The following is a 25,075-nucleotide window of genomic DNA, read 5'->3' as shown; positions in this document are numbered from 1 at the left end:
TGCTCTAACCACTGATCTACTGGAGACTAGATCACAGAGGGATCGTGGGTTCAAATCCCATCTGGGACTCGGATATTTTTCTGAGTCTACAATGTACATTTCTCCTTACATTTAGGGTGCGTTCAATTCACCGTATTCCGGAATAGGAATACATGGAATATAAGTTAGAAATCCTTCGTTTTTATGGAGATTCACGTTAAAATTGTCAAACATTGGCTAAAATTCTATTTTAAACATATTTTTATCCTTGCTTCTTCGAAACGCGCCAAAAATACTGTTTTAATCACCACGCCACATATTCTTATTCCGGAATAGGGTCAATTGAACACGCCCTTAATATCATTGTTGTTGTTTCATCTTTCACACAATAATTTATAATTTTGAAAGAGTTACAAAATTTATATCAAGAAAAACACAGGTGTGACATCCCTTTCCTCAAGCTATCAATGCAATGTTAATCACTAGCAAGCCAGCAATTTGTACAGTTGATAAGTGAACACAAAGAGAATCATTGTGGTGTCTGTGTGAGAACCATTATAATGTCCCACCTGCCATCCCCTTTAGCAAGCCCCATGGTACATATTTTCCTCCCCACTCTTTCATTGTTTCCATCTTCCACCTTCTCAAGTCCAGCAACAGATTTTCAGGACTTCCCAAGAAAGAGGATTAATTCATAGGTTTGAATCCTGTCTAGGACTATGATTTTTCAGGTGTCCTTTCACCCATTGCCAAGCAACAAGTTTCCCATCCTATACACAAGCACATTACACCTAAACATCTGTACTTGCAACAATGTTGATTAAAACTTTATTTGAAACAATGTTTTGCAATGACAGGAGAACTGTTTACAAATCAATAAAAAATACTCTAAGATATGTTCACAAAACACTTTCTTGGGCACCATATTGTAACACAGAGATACAAAAATGCTGTTTTCTGAGAACTGAATCTGAGTGCTGTGCATAAATGTCATAACTTTCTTTTTCATAATAGGTTATTAAAATAATTGTGACCACGTTTTGAGCAATAACTGGAAAATAACTTTTATAATGGCATGTTAAAAACAAGAATTGAAGGAAAGAACTTAATATCTTAGTCCTTTTTTGGGATAGCTTTCAACAAGTTATTGCAGCATTTAAGTACCACATGTGGCTCAAAATTTGTCTTTAACCCTTTCATCCCTAAACCAGCCTAAACTGGCCATACTTAGTATTTTACTCTGTCTAACGCAAGACAATTTTACTCTCCAATGGGGAACCCCCAGGAGTCAATGGGTTAATTAATAAAAATAACCATCACTTGAAAAAAGAAAAAAAAATTATGAAATTTATGCATTCAGCTCCCCAAAATTAGCCAGCAACTTAATTAATGATGATATGCTACACCTAACCAGTTGAATCATGTTGCTTCACCAAGCCAAACTTGATGGTCTTTCTGAAGAACTGTTCATACAAGTCTGCGCATCTTGTTTGAGACAAGGAAGTTACAATATTAGAGACTTCAGACTTGGATATTTGAGAAAGTGACAACAGACATGATGACATTAAAGTGCACGACTCCTAACGCTTCAACCTGTGTCCTTCATCCTTGCTTTTTAGACAAATGTGGCTAAAACAAATAATATTGATCACATCCACTTCTCTCTCCACAGACTAAAGTAATTGTGAGTTTATTTTTATCCATGGTGGAGAGATAATCTGAAGATGTCGTTAAGGACTACATAATTGGAAGGGCCACTTGGTATAAGGTGAAATGTCTGACTGAAGCCATGAGGAGGGTCATCATCTGTCTGCAGAAATTAAAAACTACGGGTTGAGTTTAAATTCATATTAAACAGATTCCTTACATCATTCCTTAACTGGCTGGAAGCTTTCATGCAACATGCAAGCCCAGGAAGGAAGTGGGGGGGGGGGGGGGGGGGAGAAATGGGGAAAAGAAGGGGTGGGGCTGATCGTCAGAAATTTTAACTTAACCCTTTGACATCCAAACCGGCCGAAACTGGCCAGACTTAGTATTTTACTCTGTCTAACGCCAGACGATTTTACTCATCAATGGGGAACCCCTGGGAGTCAATGGGTTAAATAGATATTTCTACGCATGAAGAAAAGATTTCTTGGCATGAAACCCTAAACAAGACCTTCACGGCTACATATTTACCCATACACTCTACGTGAGACCAAAATCTGAAATTTACACCCGTCATATGCAAGTCCTTTCCCCGGCATACAAGTCATTCTTGTTTTGCCAATAACCCATGAGACCAAACAGTTTCAGTTCCAACACTGTTGAAGATACATGTACAACACCTAAAACCAGCTCTTCTTTTTCTTCACAACAACTAAGATTTAAATTCTCTGTTTCTTTAAGAAAAGAACATATCTGATCAGATTCCATAAGTAATTGTCATCCAAATTTGCAGAAACAGATTTTTGACTTTTTTTAACCATTTACTTGTCTCTGTTGGGTGGTGTCCATTAAACTCTGCCTACAGTACTAGCTCCATTGAGCTCTGCCTCCTATTAGACCAAGGCCCGGTTGTTCGAAAGCCGATTAACTTAATCCAGGATTAGCGTAATTTTTTGTTTTATGTTCTACTTTTTGGTGAAAGTTTCTTTTGTTGATTTTTGTTTTTCAAGATTGACTTCTTATAATGTAAAGTTTTGCCGAATGTCAGCACTGAACAGAATTTGGGAGTGGAGATTTAAACTCCTTGGTTAATTTTTAATCTGGGATTATTGGCGTTAACCGGCTTTTGAAGAACCAAGCCCAGGTTTTTAGTGTAATCACAGGGCAGAGCTACTTCAGAATACCAAGCCATTTCTGACTGCTCCTGTCAGCATTTTGGTGGCATTAATTTCCTTTTACAAACATGTCAATACAGTAAGAGTTAATCTCCTTCAATGGCACTGAAATAATTGGCTGGGTATTCTCCACTTAGGACCAAGCTACAACAGGTTGCAAAATTGATGAGACACTCCCGTTAAAGAACAGCTTTTCTAGCTACCAATACCCACTGTATCTACAATTCCAACCTTTCCCACTTCCCCCCTCCCTTGCCCCCTTTCAATGTACAAGGAACAGGTGCTTTGCAAGTCTCTATGATGATATTTAAAATTATTTAATACTCTTTCTTAACAATACTGGGAGAATTATAAAATTATGATATCTGTTACAGTCATACAATAACCAGACATTGCATTAAGTGCAACGAAAACAAGAACACTTGTTCCTGTCACGCACATAATTCTTTAATAAATATTTGCCCATAAATCGATCACGTAGTCTTCCATGCTTTAGTGGTCATTGTGATTGCCTCTGAAGGAAGAGATACCGAGTTCGAATCCCAAGAAGGTGAAGTGTAATTTTGCAACTTGTTGTAGCATCGCTGCTAGGGTTAAGACTGACTAATAACAAAACAAATACCTTTAGTTGCCCAAGTACAAAAACTAATACTCCATTTTGTTGCGTTGGCTGGCAGTCAATTGTCGTCAAAACATGTTTGACACTTTTGAAAGGCAAACCCTGAAACAAAGATTTATTATCTCAATTGTAGTTTCCTTAGAAACTAAACCCCTATATCTATAATGGTCTATCCAATAGGCCTTTTGCTTGACCATGTCACATGACCTTCAGTTGTTGATCATAAAAAGTGGTTGTGGTACAAAATAGATGCTAGAAATGGAAAGAGCGGTATGAAAATTAATTAGTAAGAAATGTCAATTTGGAGGCCACTGACTTTTGCATGTAAGTGGATGATTTTAGAGTGGTTTGAAAGTTTGAAAAATGTAAAAGAACTCTGTGCTGGATGGCAAAGGTTGCCATCCAGCTGCTGTTTTCCATTTAAATCTCAGTTAAATTAATTTTTTTAAGCACTAGGGTTAGGGTTAGGGTATTTGTCATACCTCTTTTTCCTGCAAGTTTTGAAAGACCATTGTCTCATAAATAATGATATAAAATACTTTTGCACATTCACTTCCAGTTTTTGAGATACAGCAGAATTTAGCACAATTTTAGGGGTACAGACACTACTTTATGCAAATGAGTACACTGAAAACACCGAGGAAAAATGAAATACATGTACATACATTCACATCAACAAAATTAATGCTCTAACCCTAACCCTAACCCTAATACCAAACAAGGGGCAAATGTTTTGATTTAAAATGCCATACTTAAAGTGCTACTACGACCAAAAAATAATTTTTTTTCTTTGGATTTCAAAACTATGTTAATTAACTAAACACTAAGTGACCCAAGTTTTAAGTTCTGATTTTTTACTGGGTTGCCTTATAAGGCAAACCCAGTCGAGGTCTGCGTTTAGTTTGTTTGTTTTCTTTTTTTTCTTTTTTTTCTTTTTTTTCTTTTTTTTTTTTTTTTTTTCCGTGTCGGTAAAAGTCTTGCCTGTCACTCCCCTGGTAAGTGGTGTCTTTGTGGATAGAGCCTTCTGCGCGTATTTTCGTAGGATCGAGAGGGTAGTGGAACTGCGTAGATTTCTCTGGTGGACACAGTAGAATCATTAACTTAGCCTGCAATGGCGTCGAAAGTCATGCAACGCGAATGGCGTTTTAGTGGATCCTTAAACAAAATATACCCTTATGGAGCTCAATAATGGAAAGTCAGTTGGATAAACTAGGCATGAATCTCAAAAGCGACGAGTACTGGACTTCGACAACAATCTATCGCCCGTCGAGACGAAATCAAAGTGAGCAGTATTTACCTGAAGTACAAGGTAATTTGACACAATTGAGTTTGTTGTCTTCACGCACACAATGAAATAGGAAGAGGTTTTCGCCTCTAAGAGCAAATATGTTGTTTGTTTCAATAAAACTTTCGCTGGAAAAGGATTCTGTGGTATTTTCTGCCTTTGTGAATTATAATATCATGTTGTGTATTGAATTTTCGAGCTTAAGGTTGAAATGTGATATGCGAGAAGTTTTTTAGTTTTGCTCTGTAAGCGGGAAGGGTTCACAGGCCTGTTGAAAGCGTGCTCGAGTTTCAACAAAATGAGCCCCAAAATCAGTGAAAACTTGTGACGCAGATGAATAATAAAGTAGCTGCTATTTCCAAAATGATGGAATTACCTGGTGATAATAACGTCGTACGCGTCTTGGAGAGTAAATTTTGACTTTGCATAAACAAGAGTTGGGCGATTGTGATCTTTGTTTTGACTTCGCTCATTTCATTGTCAAACTTTATAACACTTGACAGAAAAAGAAACTTTTTAAAAACCCGGTATCTTGCCATCATTTGACACAGATGACAGACGAGTAAACATGCAGCGGTAACGTAATCACGGCGCCCGCTGAATTCCGGCCATGTCACTTTTCGATTTTGCAATTTACTTGAACGTAGCAAAAATCTCCCAAAATGTTTGTCGCTGATCGTAACTTTTTATATTCTATATTCACGGTTCAAAATTAATGTTGTTTTCATGTCGTAAATATTTTATTCTCGATCGACCGTCCGGGAAACTTCCTTCTGCTCTTTCTGAAAACTGTGTATCAATAGTTATTTGCTTTTTCATCAATATTTGTTTTGCATAAAGCAAGCTAACAAGATCTGTACCTTGCTGAGTTCGCATTTGTTAGAGTTAATAGTATTTTCGGTCCGATGCTTCTGTTTTAAGAGGGGTACATTGTTTCGGTCTCCCATCCAAACACTAACCCCGCCCGGCAGGGCTTAACTTCAGTGAACTTTAGTATTAGAAAGCCTTCAGATGCTCAGAGGGCACACTTGTGGTAAAAAGAAGTTGTGAGGGAACTTGAAAATTATCAACATGTCAGCCCAGAAGCCAATGTTTCTCGCTTCTCTTTTATTTGTTATTCTTCAGAGACTGGAATGCTGTATTTCAATACCACACAATTCAGTGCCTTCTGATTTTCTGTAGCACGTACCACAGGCAACCCAGTGTATGCTTCACAGAAGCATCTCGTTTTTAAAAGACACCTGTTTAATTTAACTGGAATTTTGTTATTTGTTGGTCCGCCATTACTAACTTTGTGGGAGGCACGGTGGCCTCATGGTTAGAGTGCTCGACTCTGGATCGAGTGGTCAGGGTTTGGGTCCTGGCTGGGGGGGGACATTGTGTTGTGTTCGTGGGCAAGACACTTTACTCTCACGGTGCCTCTCTCCACCCAGGTGTATAAATGGGTACCAGCAAAATGCTGGGGGTAACCCTGCGATGGACTAGCATCCCATCCAGGGGGGAGTAGAAATACTCCTAGTCGCTCCATGCTAATGAAACCGGAGATAAGTGCCGGCCTGATGAGCCTTCTGGCTTGTAAGCAGAGACTTTACTATTACTAACTTTAATATCCTGAGAGAGATGGGTCAAGGAGAAAATGACGTCAAAGACTCACTGGTTTAAGAATGCAATGTGTGTACGCGGCCGAATTAATATGCAGCACGGGAGTTTCAGGGTTTCCGATTTTTAAACTCATGTTTTGCATATATAATAAGTTGCGTTTACACGCTGAAATTTTAAGCTAGCGAGTCAATGACGTCACTTTTTCCTAGATCCAACCCTCTGGGGTCCAATTGGTCAGTTTTGAACTTGAGTAATGGCAGACCATGAAATCCAAACGTTACATTCAAAATAAACAGCCTTTGGATAAAAATCAAAGCTCAAACTTTTGCCAGTGGGGTTTTAAGCGAACACGCTTTCAAAATCTGAGGAAAAAAGAAAGAAAGAACTGACGCCTATTTGTGCTTGTTACGTCACAGAGAACTAGCTTATCAAGAACGAGTCACAAGAATTTGTGAACAGCTTTCCCATAATATGTTGCTTTTTGGCTTGCATAAGTGACTTGTTTGTGAATTTCTTGAACAGCAGTCTCCAAATTGTGTCAAAATGATTTCCTGCACTTGTAACTAATCCTACTTTTCCACCTACTTTTGGCTACAAGTTAAAACTTACAACTGTCAATTTTGAGATTTATTTGTGCAGCCAAAAGTACAATAGAAAAATTGAACATAACTAAAATCTCCTAAAATGTTTTCCACTGATCATAGTAACTTTTTATGTTTGCGGCACGAATTTGATGTTGTTTTCATGTCGCAAATTTTGTTGCTGATGGCAACTTTTTTATTCTTGATTTACACTTCCTATAAACTTCCTTCTGCTCTTCCTAAAAACTGTGTATCAATATTTATTTACTTTAGCATCAATATTTGTTTTGCATGAAGAAGGCTAGGAAAATCTGTACCTTGCTTAGCTTGCATTTTTGAGTGTTAAAATAGAATTTTCTGTCTGATAGCAAGTCACATATTTTGAGGTTTCCCATCCAGATACTAACCCTGTGGGACAGGAATTAGCTTCAGTAACCTTTTGTTGTGAAAAGCTGTCAGATGCACAGAGTACACGCTTAAACTTGCTACGAAAAAGAAGATGAAGCAAACTTTATGTCTGCCTTGAAGCCAATATTTCTTGATTCCCTTCTATTTTCTTCAATCTTTCTCAATTCTTTGATTGTACCTGACATCATGGCAGCCATGTTGACGCAAAGAACAATAGCGAAAAAGTCTTTAGGGAATTTGACTCTATTATTATGCAAAACTTAAGCCACACTTTTCTATTGTTTTGGCACCAACATGGCCATCTTATCCCTTGAGTGAAATCTGGTTTTGGAATTTAACTAGACATCTACCATAGCACTATAATGATTTACAATACCAAGACAATATTGTGTACTATTTGAGTTACATATACAAAGACAACTTGAATCTCCTGGAAACCAAAACGCAGCTTAGTTGACAGTTCTGGAATAAAGCACTGTGTCAAGTTACCGCACTACTATTGATCTCAGGCGTCCTTTCAAATGACTTTTTTTTCACCCCTCTTCATGCACCGTTGAGCTCGCTTTGCGGTTTGAAAAATGCTGATCACGTGATAAGAAATTCTTCTTGCGCGCGGCAAAAGATCAACTGGCGCCGAATGAAATTTGAACCGTTGCCTAAAATGGGGCGTACGTTTTTTCCTGGAATGGAATTGTCTGATGACCTGAGACGAGGAATTATCGATGAATTTGTTCAAAACGGAGGTGATTATACTTCTGGCTACTTTGTGGGGAACTTTTCAGAAGTAGGAAGGAAATTTAGCGTCAGCAGGAAAACTGTGAAGAACATTTGGGTAAACTTCTGTGAAAGCGGTAATGTTGGTCCTCGAGATAAAAAAGGAAGTCAAAATCCCTCGCATTTGACCAAAGCAGAGTTCGAAGTTATAGAATTGTTCAAACGAACTGCACCGTCAATGCCCCTCAAGAAAATTCAAGATGTCATCGAAACACACTGCAACGTGAACGGAGGTACTTCGCGAAGCGCGATCAGCCGAGCCATTCGTTTCAAATCGTTGTGTGGTCCAATGTCTTGGAAAAGAACATCGACTCTCCCTAATGACAAATTTTCCCTAGAAAATGTTAATTACTATCAAGATTTTCTCAACTACATGTCTACAGTAGACCCTTATAGCATAAAATGTTTCGATGAGGCAGGATTCAAGTTGCCCGATGTTGCTAAAGCAAATGGTGTTCTGTGTATTGAGGTCGCATGGAATATGAATACACCTAATGTCACTCTTCAGGTTTTTGCTGGTATGGAAGGGATACTGTACGCAAATCCAGTAGACGGAACAACTGATACATTTGACTTTCTTGATTTTTTCGGCGAGGCCTCCAAAAACTTTCTAGCAAATGGTGAGCCGGTTCTTCGATATGGAGATCACATTTTAATGGACAATCATGCAACTCATCATAATGAAGGGGGTTGTGCTTTGGGTTTGGGGCGCTGGAAGGATCAGTACAGAATCGAGGTCGTTTATTTACCGACTTATTCGATAGAGTTCAATCCCATCGAGTTGGCCTTTAACAAAATTAAAACGGTAGCAAAATGAGAAGACATGCGCTAGTCTTTTTATCGGAATATACATATCGGGATATACGATTGTGTCGAGCAAATAACACACGCAGACATGAGAGGATTCTACAGACACACGGGCTACATCGCTGTTTGACTGAAATTTATTGAGAATTTGTTGTATTGCCTTGGGCTCGACATTGTATATCTGAATACAATACGGTCCCTCATATTGTATTTAGTACTAAAACAATTTTTCCCCACAGGCTCTGTGAATAATAATTGTTATTTACTTAAGTAAATAGAGTCTCGCTGAGTCACGACTAGGGTCTTCATGTGCGTTTCTTCTTATTTTGTTTTTAGGTCTCGTACTTTTATCATTCGGTTCTTAAGGGTGCTTCTTAAGACAACGTGCAACTGAGAAAAAAATGTTTCACCAGTTATTCCGGACTGCACGTCGCCAAATGTTTACAGTAACCTGAATTATATTGTAAATTTCCAAGTCAGTTATCGTGTTATATTGAGTAAATCTAAAAATCCGTAATTTAACACAATCTCAAAATGGATTTCCTCAATTAGAATCTATGTCAGGATGAATTTCCAAGAACAAAATCCCCGGCAAAATCAAGATTTTGTGTTCAATTAAAAAATCTGAAAGACTCTCCCTAAGCGGACAGACGCCTTTTAAATGGAAGGTGGTGTTTTCAAGGCGCGAACATATTTTTTGCGCTACAAATTGAAGAAGCAGGCCTAGTATACTTTAAACTTGGCCTGGGTTCACCACCTTCAAAAATATCCAATCTCTTACCAGTGAAATTAAGTCGTTCCATTAGATAAAAGACACAGCAAAAGTTGAATGCCAGAAATTTATTAAATGAAATTTACCACTGTGATGTTTAACAATATGTGATAATTAGACAACTAAATTGAAATTTCTTGCATTGAATATTTTTTCCTAGTGTATCAATTATACGTTACTGAAACTAAGGCAGTAACAAAGTGAAACATTTAATGAACAATAACAACAACCTTGGGTGCCCCACAAGAAAACCGGCAGTCGAAACGCAAGGCAACTGGTATTTTAATACACAGTAATGTCAATTCTTTAAGCGCCCTCTTCGTTTTTACAGGCTTAAAGTGACAAAAAGTAAACACAAACAAACCGTTGGGTTTCAGTCATTTATCAGATTTACGGCATCTACCAGAAGGGATAATCCAGAACCTGATTACTGCTTCTCCTCGCAGACCAAGGGTGTGTGTTCGGTGTAGTGATCCCGCATAACGTACATTTCGTTGTTTGAAGCACTGATTTCTCGCTGATCATCAACATGGCTATCCGGCAAGTTTACTTTATTTCCAGCTTCTCCGGTCATGCTCACCATGCAGCTTTCTAGACTTTCTTTGATAGCTACATTGAGTAGATATTCGTCTTGTTGCATGAACACATCTCTTGAACAAGGTCCGGCTTGCGGTGCACATGTCGCACCTTGCTGTGAAGATCCATACGGACTAGTCGTTGAGTGAGGCCAAGTGATTCCCCTTTCTTCCCAAAGCCATTTATGAGGATTTCTTACTGATGTAGTCTTCCTCCAGGTTACGAGGCTCACATCAGTTTCTTCTTCAGAGAGAAGATGGATGATTTGCTGCGTGGACTCGGGGATTTTTCCTTTGCACATTTTTTCCAACTTCTTGCAGTCACAATTGATGGCCTGCCAGTTTGCCACACTCCTTCCCTCTTTTGTAGTTACCAAGTACTTCTCAAGGAAGCTGTCGATTAAAATTGCTCGAACTTTGTACGAAAAACGATTTTTGATCGATGTAGCTGTGGCAGCTTTCGCATTCATATCTTCCTTCATCCGCACCAATTTTCCCTCCTCCACTTTCAGCCATTTTTTCATGTTTGTGATCTGCCTCTTCTCATTAGGATGTTTCTCCAGGAGGTTGCAAAAGTGCCCCGAAAGGCACTGGCCAAATTCGCAATGCAGCTTGTTGTGGCCTTCCAAATGACAATTTGTGCAAACAGGTTTTTGTGAACTTTCCAAGTGAGCCTGTGGGACCAACGAATGCCCATTCACTTTCCATCATCTCGGGTTGCCATTGTGCAACTCGTTGTTCTCTAAAGTCCACAGCTTTTCCCTTTTCATGCAAGAAAACTTCTAACGGAGATTTGAATGTCTTGGATTCAGAGTTTTCGGGCATGCAATTTGACTTACTTGTGGTGGGCGACGACATGTTTTCCAGAAAATTCAACTGTTTGGGTGGCAAGGCAAATCGTCGCTTCAGCCGAGTCGTTAATTGTCCTACTGCATGCTGTGGAACTGGTATGGCTGATCCATGCACCCTTAGACACACCTTGTACAAATCTTCAGAATTTTGGACCGGTTGCAAACACCTGTAAGCATCCATGAGGTCATCTTGGCAGGTTAGGTTTACAAAAGTGTTCTCATCATCTCTGTACTGGATTCGGATGTTGCTCAGCACCTTTCCCTCGAAAAAAGTTCCGATGACCTCCAAGATTGTCTTGCCAAAGTGTTCAAAGCTTGTAAACTCAAAGGATGTCTTTGGCATTCGATACATTTTGCAACGATCGAATCCATCCCCGTAAAAAAATCTTAAACTGAACAGTCGCCATAATTCCCACGATCAAGAAAAAAGGTGCGGGTTCACATTCCATTTGGCGCCAAGTTGAACTTTTGCCACCCGCAAGCAAGAATTTTTGCTTGCCTGATCAGCATTTTTCAAACCGCAGAGCGAGCTCAACAGTGTGTGAAGAGGGGTGGAAAAAATGTCATTTGAAAGGACACCTGAGATCAATAGTACCACATGTATGCAGTCTGTGCATATGTTGTATAAAACTCTGAATTTCGAATTTTCAGCTACAGATTTATGACAATCGATTGTAAAAACACTAAGATTTCTGCAGTCTCTGGGGAAGGTTGTGATGTTCTGTCAAAAGGAAGAAATTGATCACATGCCAGGTAATCAGTCTTTAACACATATTTTTCTCATCATATCTCATCAACTTATATGAAGTGAATATTCATATATTGAACTGCAGATAAAAAAATCAAGTAAAGGTCTAGGATCCTCACAGCTATGAACACAATTTTAGCATTTGTGAGAGAAGCCTGAAAAATCCAGGACTTCAACAGGGATTGAACCCATGACGTTGCGATGCCGGTGTGATGCTCTAACCAACTGAGCTATGAAGCCACTGATGTTGGGAGCTGGTCATTTGTGGGTTCAAATGTTACTATGATGAATGAATCAATGAACAACATGGTATATGAAATGAATCATATATGAAATCAACTGAAGCTATAATCCTTGCAGTTATGAATGTAATTATTAGCCACTGTATAGAGAAGCCTGAAAAATCCAGGACTTCAACAGGGTTTGAACCCATGACCTTGCTAAAATTGTGTTCATAACTGTGAAGATCATAGCTTCACTTGACATTAAACTAGTCAAGCAATTTGCCATCATGAACTAGCTTTGCAAGATTACAAGAAATGCTGAGAAATGATAAGTGAACATGAAGTTGCTGAAAAAGCTTGATAAGGTAACTAAAATTATTAGTATTTCTCAGTGGCAGCAACAGAGCCTTTTTGAAGTTTAAAATCTGAAAGAAACTCTTACGAGATAAGTTGTGACCACTGGTCTGATGGCCATCTTGGATAATCAGCAAATTCAAACAAATGCAGAGAGCAGTATTGTTCCACATTTACCTAAGAATCTGAGAAGATCTGAGAGATCCTGATGACAAAAGAAAAAATTCTACAACGTGCATGTGTATGCTCCAAAAGAGTATGAATGCAATACACCAGCATTAGGATCTACTTAATAGTTCATCAAATTTCATTCCCATTCCTTATTTAACTCAATTACAACTTTGACATATTCAGATTTTAGCATAAGGCATAAAACTTACCAATAACTTCTTCATGATTCCTTCTGTTCCAGCGAATTGATCTCCTTCAAAAGTCAGCATGGAGCCTTCATTCTTAAAAGTAATTGATGTCATATTAATTTTTTCAGCTTTGAAGACAATGTACTCCTCTCATGCCTAACACTGATTTAAGCAGCAAACATACACAATCATATATTGATGTATTGTCCGACGGTACTTTTGCGGGGAGGGGAAAAAACACTATTTTGTCCCTTTATTTAGATTCAGTGGTACAGTAAATTCAGTTATTGAATGCATCACTCAAGTACGGTGAAAAAGAATTCACTTTAACATCAGCTATATGCATGGGATTTATACAGACTGTATATAAAAGGGGATGACTCTAGATGCATGTTTACTTGATTTGTTAATCCTTTTCAAATGCGTTCCACCCCAATTTTCGTTCTCGTGCGGCTACTTGTTCTGGTTCAAGGCTTCCAATGACAATTCCACGCACGATTTCAAACAAGGCTGTATCATGACAACGTTAATTGACACACACTAAACTCCCAAATTTGTTATACGTATCGTTAGCCACTCAAAGTTTCTAACTTGGATAATGATGACTTGAGGTACAGCAGAACAAGGAGAAACTTACATATAAATGGACCAGACTTGGCCGGTTGTTATCAAATGCGTCATAGTAAACTTTGGCGAAGCTCTTTCCTATTTCCTCGAAGTTAAAGCTCATGTTTTCCGTTCTATGTTCGAGTAACAACACTTCCACACGTTCCGCCAAAGGAATCGCTCCCAGAGTCACTCTGAGATTAATCACTCCTGGGGTCTTGATACTAGTAACCCAACCTCGTCCCCAGGGCGCTTTTCCCTGGCTTTGGGTGGGACCCGTCCCACCAGGAAAAAGCGCCCTGGAGACGAGGTTGACTAGTAACTAGTTCTAAGAAATACCCAGGCATAAAGCAGACTGAATAGGTTAAACGCTGAATACTGAATGCTGAATACGTTAAACGCATGTTCAACAACAAACTTATTGACCTAAAAACAAAACAGTACCTTGTACAAAACGACCCCAGACCTGGACGTTTCTACATACTCCCAAAACTCCATAAAGTTAACAATCCTGGACGACCCATAGTTTCTGCTAACAACCACCCCACAGAACGTATCTCTCAGTTTGTTGACTACTACCTAAAACCATTAGTTAATACTGTTCCGTCTTGCGTTAAAGACACTACTGATTTCCTTAACAAACTTGCCAACTTGAACACAATCAACACACTTCCCCACAATGCCATACTTGTCACGCTTGACGTCACTTCTCTTTATACCAACATCCCTCACAGTGAAGGTATTAAGGCTTGCCGCTTTTTCCTTCGCAAACGCAACGATAAGCACATCCCCACGGAAACTCTTTGTGACCTCATACAGATCATCCTCAAGATGAACAATTTCACATTTAACAACAAACACTACCTACAAAAACACGGGACTGCTATGGGCACAAAAATGGCTCCTTCATTTGCCAACCTTTTTCTTGCAAAATTCGAACATGACGCGCTCACTAACGCATTGTATCTACCTCATACGTGGCTCAGATTTCTGGACGATATTTTCGTTATTTGGACTGAAGGTTCAGATAAACTGAAAGTATTTGTCAATTATCTCAATAACCTTCATCCCACCATTGAATTCACTTGTTCGCATTCCCTCACAAATATTCCATTCCTTGATGTGATGGTCTCACTCAAGGATGGTCTCATAGAAACCGACCTTTACACTAAACCCACTGACAAACATCAATATTTACTTATCTCCTCATGCCACCCCACCCACACTAAACGTTCCATTCCATATAGCCTTGCACTTCGCCTTCGAAGTATATGCTCCGACAATGACACTTACAAACAACGCTCAGAGGAATTTATGGACTACCTCGTCAATCGAGGTTACGAACTTAATTTCCTTAAAACCCAGATACGACGTGCTTCTGACATTTCTCGGAACGACGCTCTTAAACCCAAACCTAAACAACAGACAGACACTGTTCCGTTCGTCATTACCTATAATCCCGCTTTACCTAACATATCCCGTATAATTCACGAACACTCTAACGTGCTTTATTCATCTGGTCGCTGTAAAAATGTTTTTACTAATCTCCCTTTAGTAGCCTACCGGCGTTGTAAAAACATTAGTGACATTCTAGTTAGAGCTAAATTGCCGGAACCTACTAACACCGACCAATCTATTGTAGGTCTCCATCCGGCTCGTTTCGGTGCAATAAAACTATTTGCACCGCCTGTCCTTTTATAGAGGATGGCCGTAATCAATACACTTTTTATAGTACTGGGCAAACCTTTAAAATCAAATCACACATTACTTGTGAAACCCCTAATGTTATTTACATGATTCAGTGCACTAAATGTAATCTTCAGTACATCGAAGAGACCAAACGTCGTCTTAAAGACCGTTTCAATAAACATAGGCGACCTATTATAAACCCCTTTTGTAGTTATACCCCCACTGCGGTTTCACGACACTTCCTGACTAGTGGTCACGCGGAGGATCACATGATCCTTATACCGCTCGAACAACTGCACACTAGTCGTGACTCCATCAGAAAGGCTCGTGAGGCATTCCTCATACACAGAGGAAAAACACTTGAGCCTGCAGGCCTTAACAGAAGAGATGAAATGTAATTTAGTTTAGCTACTTTTTTATTTTCTTTTGTTTATTTTACCTTGTTATCATGTATTATTATCTTTCCTCTTTTTTATGCATTTCCGTTTTTATTAATTTTACACATCACGTAGCCTTTTTATGTCATTGCCGGTAAATATAAAGATCTTGTAACAAGCGTTTATCCATTCAATAAACCTGAAGAAGGCTGGTATTGGCCAGCCGAAATATTGTAACAACGCCTATATTCACGTTGTCTTGACCAACCTTTGCAGTATATTTTCTATTTATAAAGCAGAAGTACAGTGGACCCCATGTAGTATTAAAGTAAGCCCCTATGAAATGTGGAAAATGAGGGACGTCTAAAAACTTAATCTCAAGTTATAGCCTAGAAGGTTTAATAAGTCGATTGAAAGAAACAGGTCCAGAAAACTTGCATCGAGGACAAAAATTAGGGAGGTTGAGGTATCTATCTACCTATCCAACATCTATCTATCGATCTCGATCGATCTATCTATCGATCTCGATCTATCTATCTATCTAGCTAGCTATCAATCTACCTACCTGCCTACCTACCTACCTACCTACCTACCAACCTACAATCTTATGAGGCCCTGACAGGGTAAATTGCGACAAGCGACATGGCCCAAAAAGTAGCGACAGCACATAAAATGACTTTCCCAGCAAAATTCCGACAGTGACGTCAAGGCCGAGAATGAGCAGATTAAACCCCGACACGAGTGATTTTAAAATTCAGACAAGCGACACGGGACCCCCTGCCCCTACCCCCCTATCAGGGCCTCTCTTATCCTTTTGTGTCTATTTATGTTTCCTGAGAGCCATGTCAACAGCGGTAGGGGGGGAGAGGGAGGGGTACCGGAATATTTTTCTTTGAAAACAATGGAAGTGTCCTCTATTGGCAAACTGTCTCAACTAATTTTGTCGCCGAATGTATGTATGTATGTACAAAAATTTGGTTTTATCAACGGAGTTGATAATGTAAATTGGCCACCGTACAGAGATTCTAAAAGCTGACGTTTCGAGCGTTAGCCCTTCGTCAGAGCAAATCGAGGGATTATGGGTTATGTGTAGTTTTTATAGTAGAGTATTGGTGGTAACATGGCAACGTGAAAAATAGGAATATATTAGTTAAATGAAAAGCGTTCGTTAATACCGTGAGGGTGCCGATTTGAAAGATGAATTTTTGTTCCAGATTCTTGCGGCTTTCCGTCGTACCTAGATGTAGGGAAAGGCCGCAGATAGCCATGTGTTTTTTGGAGTGGTTAGGCAGATTAAAATGGGATTAGGCGGATTAAAATTCTATTTTAATCGGATTAAAATTCCATTTTAATCTGCCTAACCACTCCAAAAAACACATTCATCTTTCAAATCGGCACCCTTAATCCTCACGGTATTAACGAACGCTTTTCATTTATATTCCTATTTTTCACGTTGACATGTCACCACCAATAGCGTAGCTCTTACTCTACTATAAAAACTACACGTAACCCATAATTCCTCGATTCGCTCTGACGAAGGGCTAACGCTCGAAACGTCAGCTTTTAGAATCTCTGTACGGTGGCCAATTTACATTATCAACTCCGTTGATAAAACCAAATTTTTGTATACTACTTCCCCACCGACGCAGCACCACAGTTTCTTTAGAAACTGCCCCTTCATTCATATGTATGTATGTATGTATGTATGTATGTATGTATGTATGTATGTATGTATGTATGTATGTATGTATGTATGTATGTATGTATGTATGTATGTATGTATGTATGTATGTATGTATGTATGTATGTATGTATGTATGTATCTATCTATCTATCTATAGCCTTCGATCTTCTAACACTGATCTTGTACTACCCAAAACTAGAATTACAAAAACAGTTTCGTATTTTCGGGAGTCAAAGTATGGAATGCTCTTCCATGTAGTTCAAAGCAGGAGACTTCCTTTGATCGTTTTAAGGCCAAAATTATAATTCGTTTACTATCTGCACGGGCAAGTGCTTAACGTAATTGATAATCTTCATGGCTTTGTTCTTAATTTTTACATTATTATTGTAATTTGTATTGTAATGCACGGCTTCTAGTAGAACAGAGTACTTTTGTAAAGATAGAACTACCGTGGATAAATAAAGTTTTCTATCCATTTATTTATTTAGTCTATTTCGAGCGTACCTGCACTGATTTTGTTGTCTGACACTTGCAGACTAGCCCTAAATCACAGTTATTGAAAGCTAACCATTTTAAAATGTGTGGTTAAACTTAAATACTGTTTATCATTTATTCGTGGGCAGTCTGTTCGTCTGCACTGTGCGGTATGCAATCTGTCCCATTCCCCCGGTCTGTTGGCCATGGGGGATGCAAGATCCTGCCTCGAAAGGGCGCTGTCACACTTCAAATTTACAACGCATTTCCGCTCGAAAATAGTCAACGCTGGTCTAGGCGGGCGACCTAAGATTGCAGCAGTTAGATTAGTATTAGCTAAATTACTGTTAAATGAGGTAAAAGAAAAATTAATTACTGGGTTGAATTTCTCCGTTTCCCGTGTCGGGAAAATGGAAAAATTGCAAATAGGTCTTTCCTTCCACTACCCTGCTAAGTATTGTATTTTTCCCTTAAGTCTTCTGCGCGTATCTTTGGTAGATTTCAGGTGGTAGTAGAAATGCGTAGATTCAGGTAGATTTTATCCGGTGGACACAGTATGATGTAACGCGAATGGTGTTTTATTGGATCTTTAAAGGTAAAGTACGGTCTAGAAAAAGTTTCTCTAAATTACTAAAACTTTTCCCTAGGAATTCAAAAATAATCGCCGTTTTGTCCAGTTTCCTGTTAAAATGTGACAATAGCCCTTTGAAGTTGCCTCTTTTATGACTTGGAGAGGGCCATCTTGGATATGACGTAGCAATAGTCAACAAACGTGTTCGACCTTATAATAATAATAATAATAATAATAATAATAATAATAATAATAATAATAATAATAACAATAACAAACAGCGGCTACAAACATAATGATAAAGCGCATTTTACTTTTGACTTGACGTTTCGTATGTTACAACATACATCTTCAGAAGTGGCGGTTGAACAAATTCAAATATGATATATATAAAATTAAGAAGACTGGTAACTAGAGAGAATAAGATAAAAATAGTAAGATAAATAGATAGCAGTGAAAACTGACCGTTGAATAAAGCCACAGTTTTTCGCTGCCAACGTTTTTGTTTATAGCTGGTTTAAGGTCACCTACTAATAAAGTTTCCTTTGTTTTACAATGCAAATCAGAGCTACCATTTGCTAAAACTTGAAAATGGTTCCATTTTATGTTGTGACCTGTTTTTACTGCATGAAGATTGAGTGATCCCTTTGAGTGCTTTGAAATGATCTTTTTTACGGTCACGTAAGCGAGGTTTCGTTTTACCAATGTAAAACTCATTGCAGTCCCAACAAGATGCCTTAGCATCATATTTATTAACCATTTCCTTCGCGTTTGTGATCATTATGATTTGCGATCATTCAGGTTCACGCGTTCGCATAGTTTGTTTTCTAATCTCATAGATGTTTAGCTAGATTCTCAATTCAACAAACTCAGCGGTCACCGTGTGGAGTTCAAACTGTCCGATCGAGGGTCTTTTCCATCGTTTTATCGTTTCGTTTGGGACACTAACAGCCGCCTCACGTTGCTGGCAGGGCTTCGATTGCGCGGCTAGCGGATTGAAATGAAAGAAAAACCTTTGCTCTTGAATTCTACGGTGGAATTGTAACCGTGGGAACATTTGAATATTTGAATTTGGTGGGCTCCTGAGAATTCAGTGTTCAGCCTTGGTATTTTATTTTATTAAATTCTCCACCCCGGATAATGCATTTCGTGTGCTCTGATTGGTTCACTCAATCTCCGTTATCAGCTCATATACCTTAGTTTGACCTTATATGGTAAATGATTGCGTTAAGCCTTGCTAAGCTAAATTTTTTTTTGCTGGAAAGCGAAATTCTCTCTGAATAAGGCCAAAAAAGAAAAAAAAAACTTTTTTTGTGGAAAGTCTGGATCAATTCCGACGTTTAGAAGTACGCGAAAAGGCAAGAAATGTTTTTGTGATGAGCCTACGTCTGTCTGACCACAAGGTATTACACAACATCTCATCTTCATCAAGTTTTTTCGATTTCGCTCGGATTTTCTCGCTCAAACTTCGTACTTCCAAATTTTTGGAGTTTAAGGAATTTAATAAAACAATTTTTCCATTCGCGCTTGTTGGACATGGACTGGACTGGTTATAGCCATGGAATAATTGTTAAATAACCGTTGACAACCGAGGAACTGATAATGGCTCAATTCGCGTCAAACCCTGGAAAAAGACCACACAGGAAGCAAGCGACCCACAATGGCAATAAAGTTAGGCTTTTTAATTGAGCATTTTTTCGTAAAATTATCTTCTCAGGTTGTTTATCGGGATTCCCATACAAATCCTTATATTTTTGTTGGCTTTCCATGAGCTTGGGCGGCGCCCGTGGATCTTCATCTGCAAAGAACGCAGGCCCATCATCACATATAATTACATTTATTAACTTTGTTCACTTCTCCGTTGACAAATAAAATAAATAAAACCTTCACATTTCAAAATATAGTTATTTGGTTCGTTAAAATCTACAGGACCATGAAAAGAACCAAAGTCGAAACGACCGAAGACAGGTAAACAGTTTAAACCTGCCCACACAATACAACACAAGCTACCGAATACTGATCAGTAAGGGTTCTCTCTTCTGAATGATTGGGCAGTAGTTATATGTACAAAAACACAGCATCTTCCAGCTCTGATGGTCGGTTTCTGGCACATGAAGGATCACGGGACAGGACCATCTGTAGTGGCGTGGCATGTACCGCGTCTATTAGGCCACACCCCGGCATTGAGCAACGCATTTCAGCAGATTTCCTTCAACGAAACTTAAAATAACCACACTAGGCTTTTGACGTGAGCATACAACAGTGAATCATTCACACGTGTTCGTTCCGATCCAGTTAAGAGTACATTTCGCACACATTGCAAAACATAAGCAAGATGAAGTAACAAGACTTTAGATGGCGAAAAGCTATATTTTAAGGTGACGTCAAAACTGGGTTTGTCTTGACTACCTAGAAAAAGAATAGTGGGCACACACACTTCAGGGTTTAGGGCATGGTGTCCTCAAGGCAAGAGAGACTCCATTCAACGGTTTCTGTCGGTAAAACTGGATAAGTTCACGGAGCGTCGTGAAAGCTGGTCCTTTGCCGAGACTAAAGAATATCTGTGTGCCTTCACCAATGTCCTGAAACCAAAAACATGACACATTCAGGTAAGCCGAAGACTTACTGTTTATATTTGTATTATCACGAAAAAAATATACCGCATCATGACGAGCCATCGAAAACGATAAATCAAGCTTATTTACAGCTGGAATCTGTCTGAAGTGACTTTCCCATTGCGAGAAATGCTGTTTTTGGGTCTCGACATTAAAAAATCTGAGTAATTCATGCAAAAAAAAACACATTTTGAGACGAAATGTGCATTCAAATGGGGAAAGGCTAAGAAGGAATTCTGGTTTGGAGGAAGGGAACCACAATTACTTGTCCAAGCTCTGTATTTCACTATGTTAGTTCTAGTCGGCACAAATAAGCGCTTGATGTTGCCCTATGTAATAAATAGTCCCGAGAGGAGACTTCTATCGAGGATGTCACTTGAAACTTGAAAGAGCGAACCGAATAGCACCAGTCTCCCCATGGAAGATCACAAGGGGGACAAGGACGAGTACGCGCTGAATGGGGGCTTGGGTCGAGGCGAGGCGGGGTAGCCTGCCTGATTCGTACTGACCAAAACTCGCCATACTAGCTCTCTTAAATGTGCATATGGCCGAACTCAAAGATAAGACCACCTGTATGGAAACTGCTCAGTCGGACAAACAAAGCAGTAATATTTGAGCGTGTTGGCCAGCCGAACTAGGTGCCATTTATTCCACTTTCGAATTCCAATATTATCTTTGAATTAAAAAGATAGGGCACCATAGTCTAAAACGAGAATCTGTAAAAACTAGCAGGAGGAAAAATCGGGTTCACGTTTCTTCGACCAAGAAAATGGTGCCACCTTGAGGTTTTTGGTAGCCTGCGAATGCAGACGTATTTCCGGCGGTCGTTTCTCTCCAGAAATACGTCTGCGTTCACAGGCTAGGTTTTAGGATGATCCTATTGAAAGCACTTAAGTGTGCTGTGGTCACATCCGGAAACGTCTTAAAAAGGAAAAATTAAAGATTACAATTACCACAAAACTACATTTTGAGGGTCCAACGGCAGCCAGAAGTTATGAACTTTCCTTTTAAAGAGGACACAGCTTTTAAGTGGACCAAGATGTTGTTCACTCATTCACACCCAAGGCGGGCCCCAAATGACAAGTAAAACCGTCTGGCGTTCTACGGAGTGAAATCTACTAGTCACCCAATGTAAAAGAATCCAGCTGATCCTCGGATTCCAGATCCAAGCCCGTGGAATTCCAAACTCACGGGTTCCACCGAGATGGGATCCTGAATTCCATCAAAATCTGAGGATTCCGGATTTCATGAAAATGATTGCGGATTCCACGCTCTGGATTCCGGATTATAAAGCCTCGCATTTGCTGGATTCCGGAATTCGCATTTCTTCACATCTGTCTTAGGAGGGAAAGGGTTAGAGCAGCTCTGTCGCTGCTGGCCTGGGATGCGAAATGTAAACTTCCGGTCGGCGTCAGTCAATAAAAACGTATTTGCATTAATTTACGAATATACAAGAGACATCAGTATACCTGGACCACCTGGCAATGGTAAACTCTCTGGTTCATACAAAATGTCAGCACAAAAACACCCGCCACTGAGCAACTCTGGCGAACCAGAAACAAGCTGAAACATTAAATCAAATGCACAACTCGGTTTAGGACGACGTGAACTTGAAAAAGAACTGAATCATGTCAGCATGTCAAAAATCAAATTTTATAACGTAAAAGGAAGGAAGCTGCGGGGTCCCTGTATGAATCATACACGAGCATCCACAAAACGGAAAGCCATGTGTGTCGATCTTGTGCGGATCGGTTTGTATTCGTGGCGACCGTAGTGTTGCCGCCTTCTACAACAATATTGCGGAAAAACCTTAAATAACAATGACCACAACCAGGTTTTCTGAGCCCGCGAGACTGAGCACCCCCAGCCAACAATTCTTTTAACGAAAACCGCTGGTCAGCAACCTGGTTCTGGTCATTGCTGGCTAAGGTCTTCCCAATAATGCGGCCGTCAGGTTTTCCGGCCGTAGTATAGTTTTTGCGCTCTTTTCTTTTTAACGGTCACAGTATGACGTCAAGATCATTGATCACGATAACAAATGTAACATTAATTTCCAGACAAAGGTCTTTATTTATTATTTTTTTTAAAGCACCAAAATACACTTTACAGATTTACAGATCAAAACACTTAACTTGACTAACAGTTAGTTAACAACACCAAAATATGCCACTAGAGAAACCTATGCCATTTTTTGACAAAAGCAGTTTGGGTATTTGTCATGACCGAAATGTATTTTTCCACTCTTAATTTTTCATAAAAAGAATTAAGATAGTCTGAAAATTGAAACTTTATATTTTCCTCAAGCGCATTACTATAAAGAAAGTACTTCCCGATAAGGATCAAATGGTTGAGCATTGAAGAAGACGACTAACCGTTCAGCACACCATATACAATTTCTTTTTCGGAAAGTGCGGGTATTTTTTCCGAATGGAGTGAGTTATACCAATTGATAAATTCGCGCCAAAACCATCTGGCGATCACACATGAGCTGAATAGATGCATCGTACTTTGCTCAGTAAGACACAGGTCTTTATATGGTGGCTAAGTTTGAAATCGTTTGAAATCTTACCCGTCTTGAGCACCAGCTTCCATCAGTAACCCAAGTGACTGTTCTCTCGTAATCCGTCCGTGATACCACGGTTCTGATACAAAATTCCAAGCTGTGATAAGAAATGTATCATTTTATCGATAATGACTCGGGAATGCTCGGAAAAATCCGAGTGCTCCTTTCGGCAGGAGTTGAATCTACGTCGACCTTCCGATTACAAGTTCGGATGCTCCACCACTGAGCTATAGGAGACTCGTGGGAGCTCGATCATTAAACTAGGTTCATGTGACAATTGCCTCGCTTTCACTACTAGGACTGAAATTGCCTGAAAAGTGCAACGATAAAATTTGGCAAATTACTAAAAGCAAACAGTAAAATATAAAGGAGACAGGAACACATACCGTGCATTTTTACCTTTCGACACGCCCATCCGAAAAATTGGTTTTTGCCTTGAGCGGGAATCGAACCCACGCCTCCCTGATTACTAGTCGGGCATGCCACCAAACCAATTTTGGTTTGGTATGTGTTCCTGTCTCCTGTATATTGTCTATACCTTTCATTTGCCTCGAAATTTCTAACTTTCATGCAAACAGTAAAATCTGATGTAGATTCGAAAACATTTGGCACTTTACCTGCAACACCAGTGTCAGTCGGTATGAAGCTGTTAGATGACATGCGACGGCTAAGTTTCTAAGTAAAAGTAAAATCACTTGGTTAGGGTTAGAATCAATCCTACCATTTCCATACCCCACCAAAAAATGAAAAACAACGCTTATACCCCAATTCTGCCAAAAGCCAAGACGATTGGAGGAGGCGCGCGCGACAACCTCGGATCAACCCAAGGAACAAACCAATCAGGTTTTACCATACAACTTGTACTAAACCAATCAGCAGTGGAGACGGAGGAACGTTTTGCGCAGGTGGTTATTTGACGCTTGGAACAATGACACTATCATTGTAGCAACTACTTCGCGCCTAATCAATGACCTTTTACGGTGTGCGTTCTTCGTTATTAGCTTCTAGCTTCACGCCTAATCAACGCCTTTTTAGGTGTGCATTCTTTGTTATTAGATCTGTAAAAGACATGTAATTTATATGCGATTTCGCACAATTTTTTCCAGCATAAATAGGCATATCTAAAAGATCTCGTTTTTCCCTTCCGGAAGTTGTACCTCTCTGTTGTTAGGGAGCTTAAGCACCCGCGTTTTTGAGACGCGGACGGCAACCGGAAGAGAACATTTCGAGTGCCAGGACAGTGGCGTCTCCTAGAATTTTATACTAATCATCTCTAATGGAGAAAAGATACTTAGCAATGTGAATGTGGTTGTGTGAAGACAAGTTTAAATGGAAAACAACTCACTTCCGGTTGACGTCCGCGTCTCAAAAACGCGCGTGCTTAAGCTCCCCAATAGCCAAGTCGTTACACGCTTTCCTCGGCGAACTCCATTTATTTCATCTTGTTTGCTTGCCTAAAGAAGCTCCATAGTTTGTAAGTATTGCTATGTCTTTCATCGGTTCTGTCGTTACTTGGTCCTTAGAAGCTTATGAAACTTGTGCCTTTTTTTTTTCTTACTTTTTTTTTCTAGTTGAATCGTTTTCATTAGCTTCATCGTTTACATCGTTTAAACGTTGTTTCCACGTTCTCGTCGGTTTTCTACCAGTTCTCCTAGTGTTTTTTTTAGTTTAATAAACCAATTCAAAACTGTGGACATAGACTGATCGTTGTCACGGTCGATACAATCATTGCATGA

General features: G+C 39.4%; 2 protein-coding genes across 3 annotated transcripts in view; both read right to left on the bottom strand.

The window, feature by feature from the left end:
• Nucleotides 1–791: 791 nt before the first annotated feature.
• LOC138043182 (uncharacterized) lies at nt 792–13,563 on the bottom strand. Its single transcript, XM_068889332.1, has 4 exons — nt 13,398–13,563; nt 12,782–12,853; nt 3,424–3,522; nt 792–1,789 (listed from the first exon to the last, which is right to left on the bottom strand). The coding sequence occupies exons 1-4, from the start codon at nt 13,488–13,490 to the stop codon at nt 1,676–1,678; spliced, it is 378 nt and encodes a 125-aa protein (XP_068745433.1). The 5' UTR covers nt 13,491–13,563; the 3' UTR covers nt 792–1,675.
• A 6,419-nt stretch (nt 13,564–19,982) lies between these two features.
• The window catches only part of LOC138043142 (growth factor receptor-bound protein 14-like), a 27,523-nt gene continuing 22,430 nt past the window's right edge, over nt 19,983–25,075 (bottom strand). For both annotated transcript variants that reach the window (XM_068889286.1, XM_068889279.1), the window contains 4 exons: nt 23,957–24,014; nt 23,346–23,436; nt 22,246–22,339; nt 19,983–20,743 (listed from right to left, as the gene is read on the bottom strand). In XM_068889286.1, the coding sequence (XP_068745387.1) occupies nt 20,600–20,743; nt 22,246–22,339; nt 23,346–23,436; nt 23,957–24,014 (387 nt within the window). In that variant the 3' untranslated portion in view covers nt 19,983–20,599. The remainder of the gene's footprint in view (nt 20,744–22,245; nt 22,340–23,345; nt 23,437–23,956; nt 24,015–25,075) is intronic.

This window comes from Montipora capricornis, chromosome 1, assembly GCF_036669925.1.
Source record: "Montipora capricornis isolate CH-2021 chromosome 1, ASM3666992v2, whole genome shotgun sequence".
In the NCBI taxonomy this organism is placed as follows: domain Eukaryota; kingdom Metazoa; phylum Cnidaria; class Anthozoa; order Scleractinia; family Acroporidae; genus Montipora; species Montipora capricornis.
Note: the sequence above shows the minus strand (reverse complement) of the source record. Positions and strands in the feature narration are given on the sequence as shown.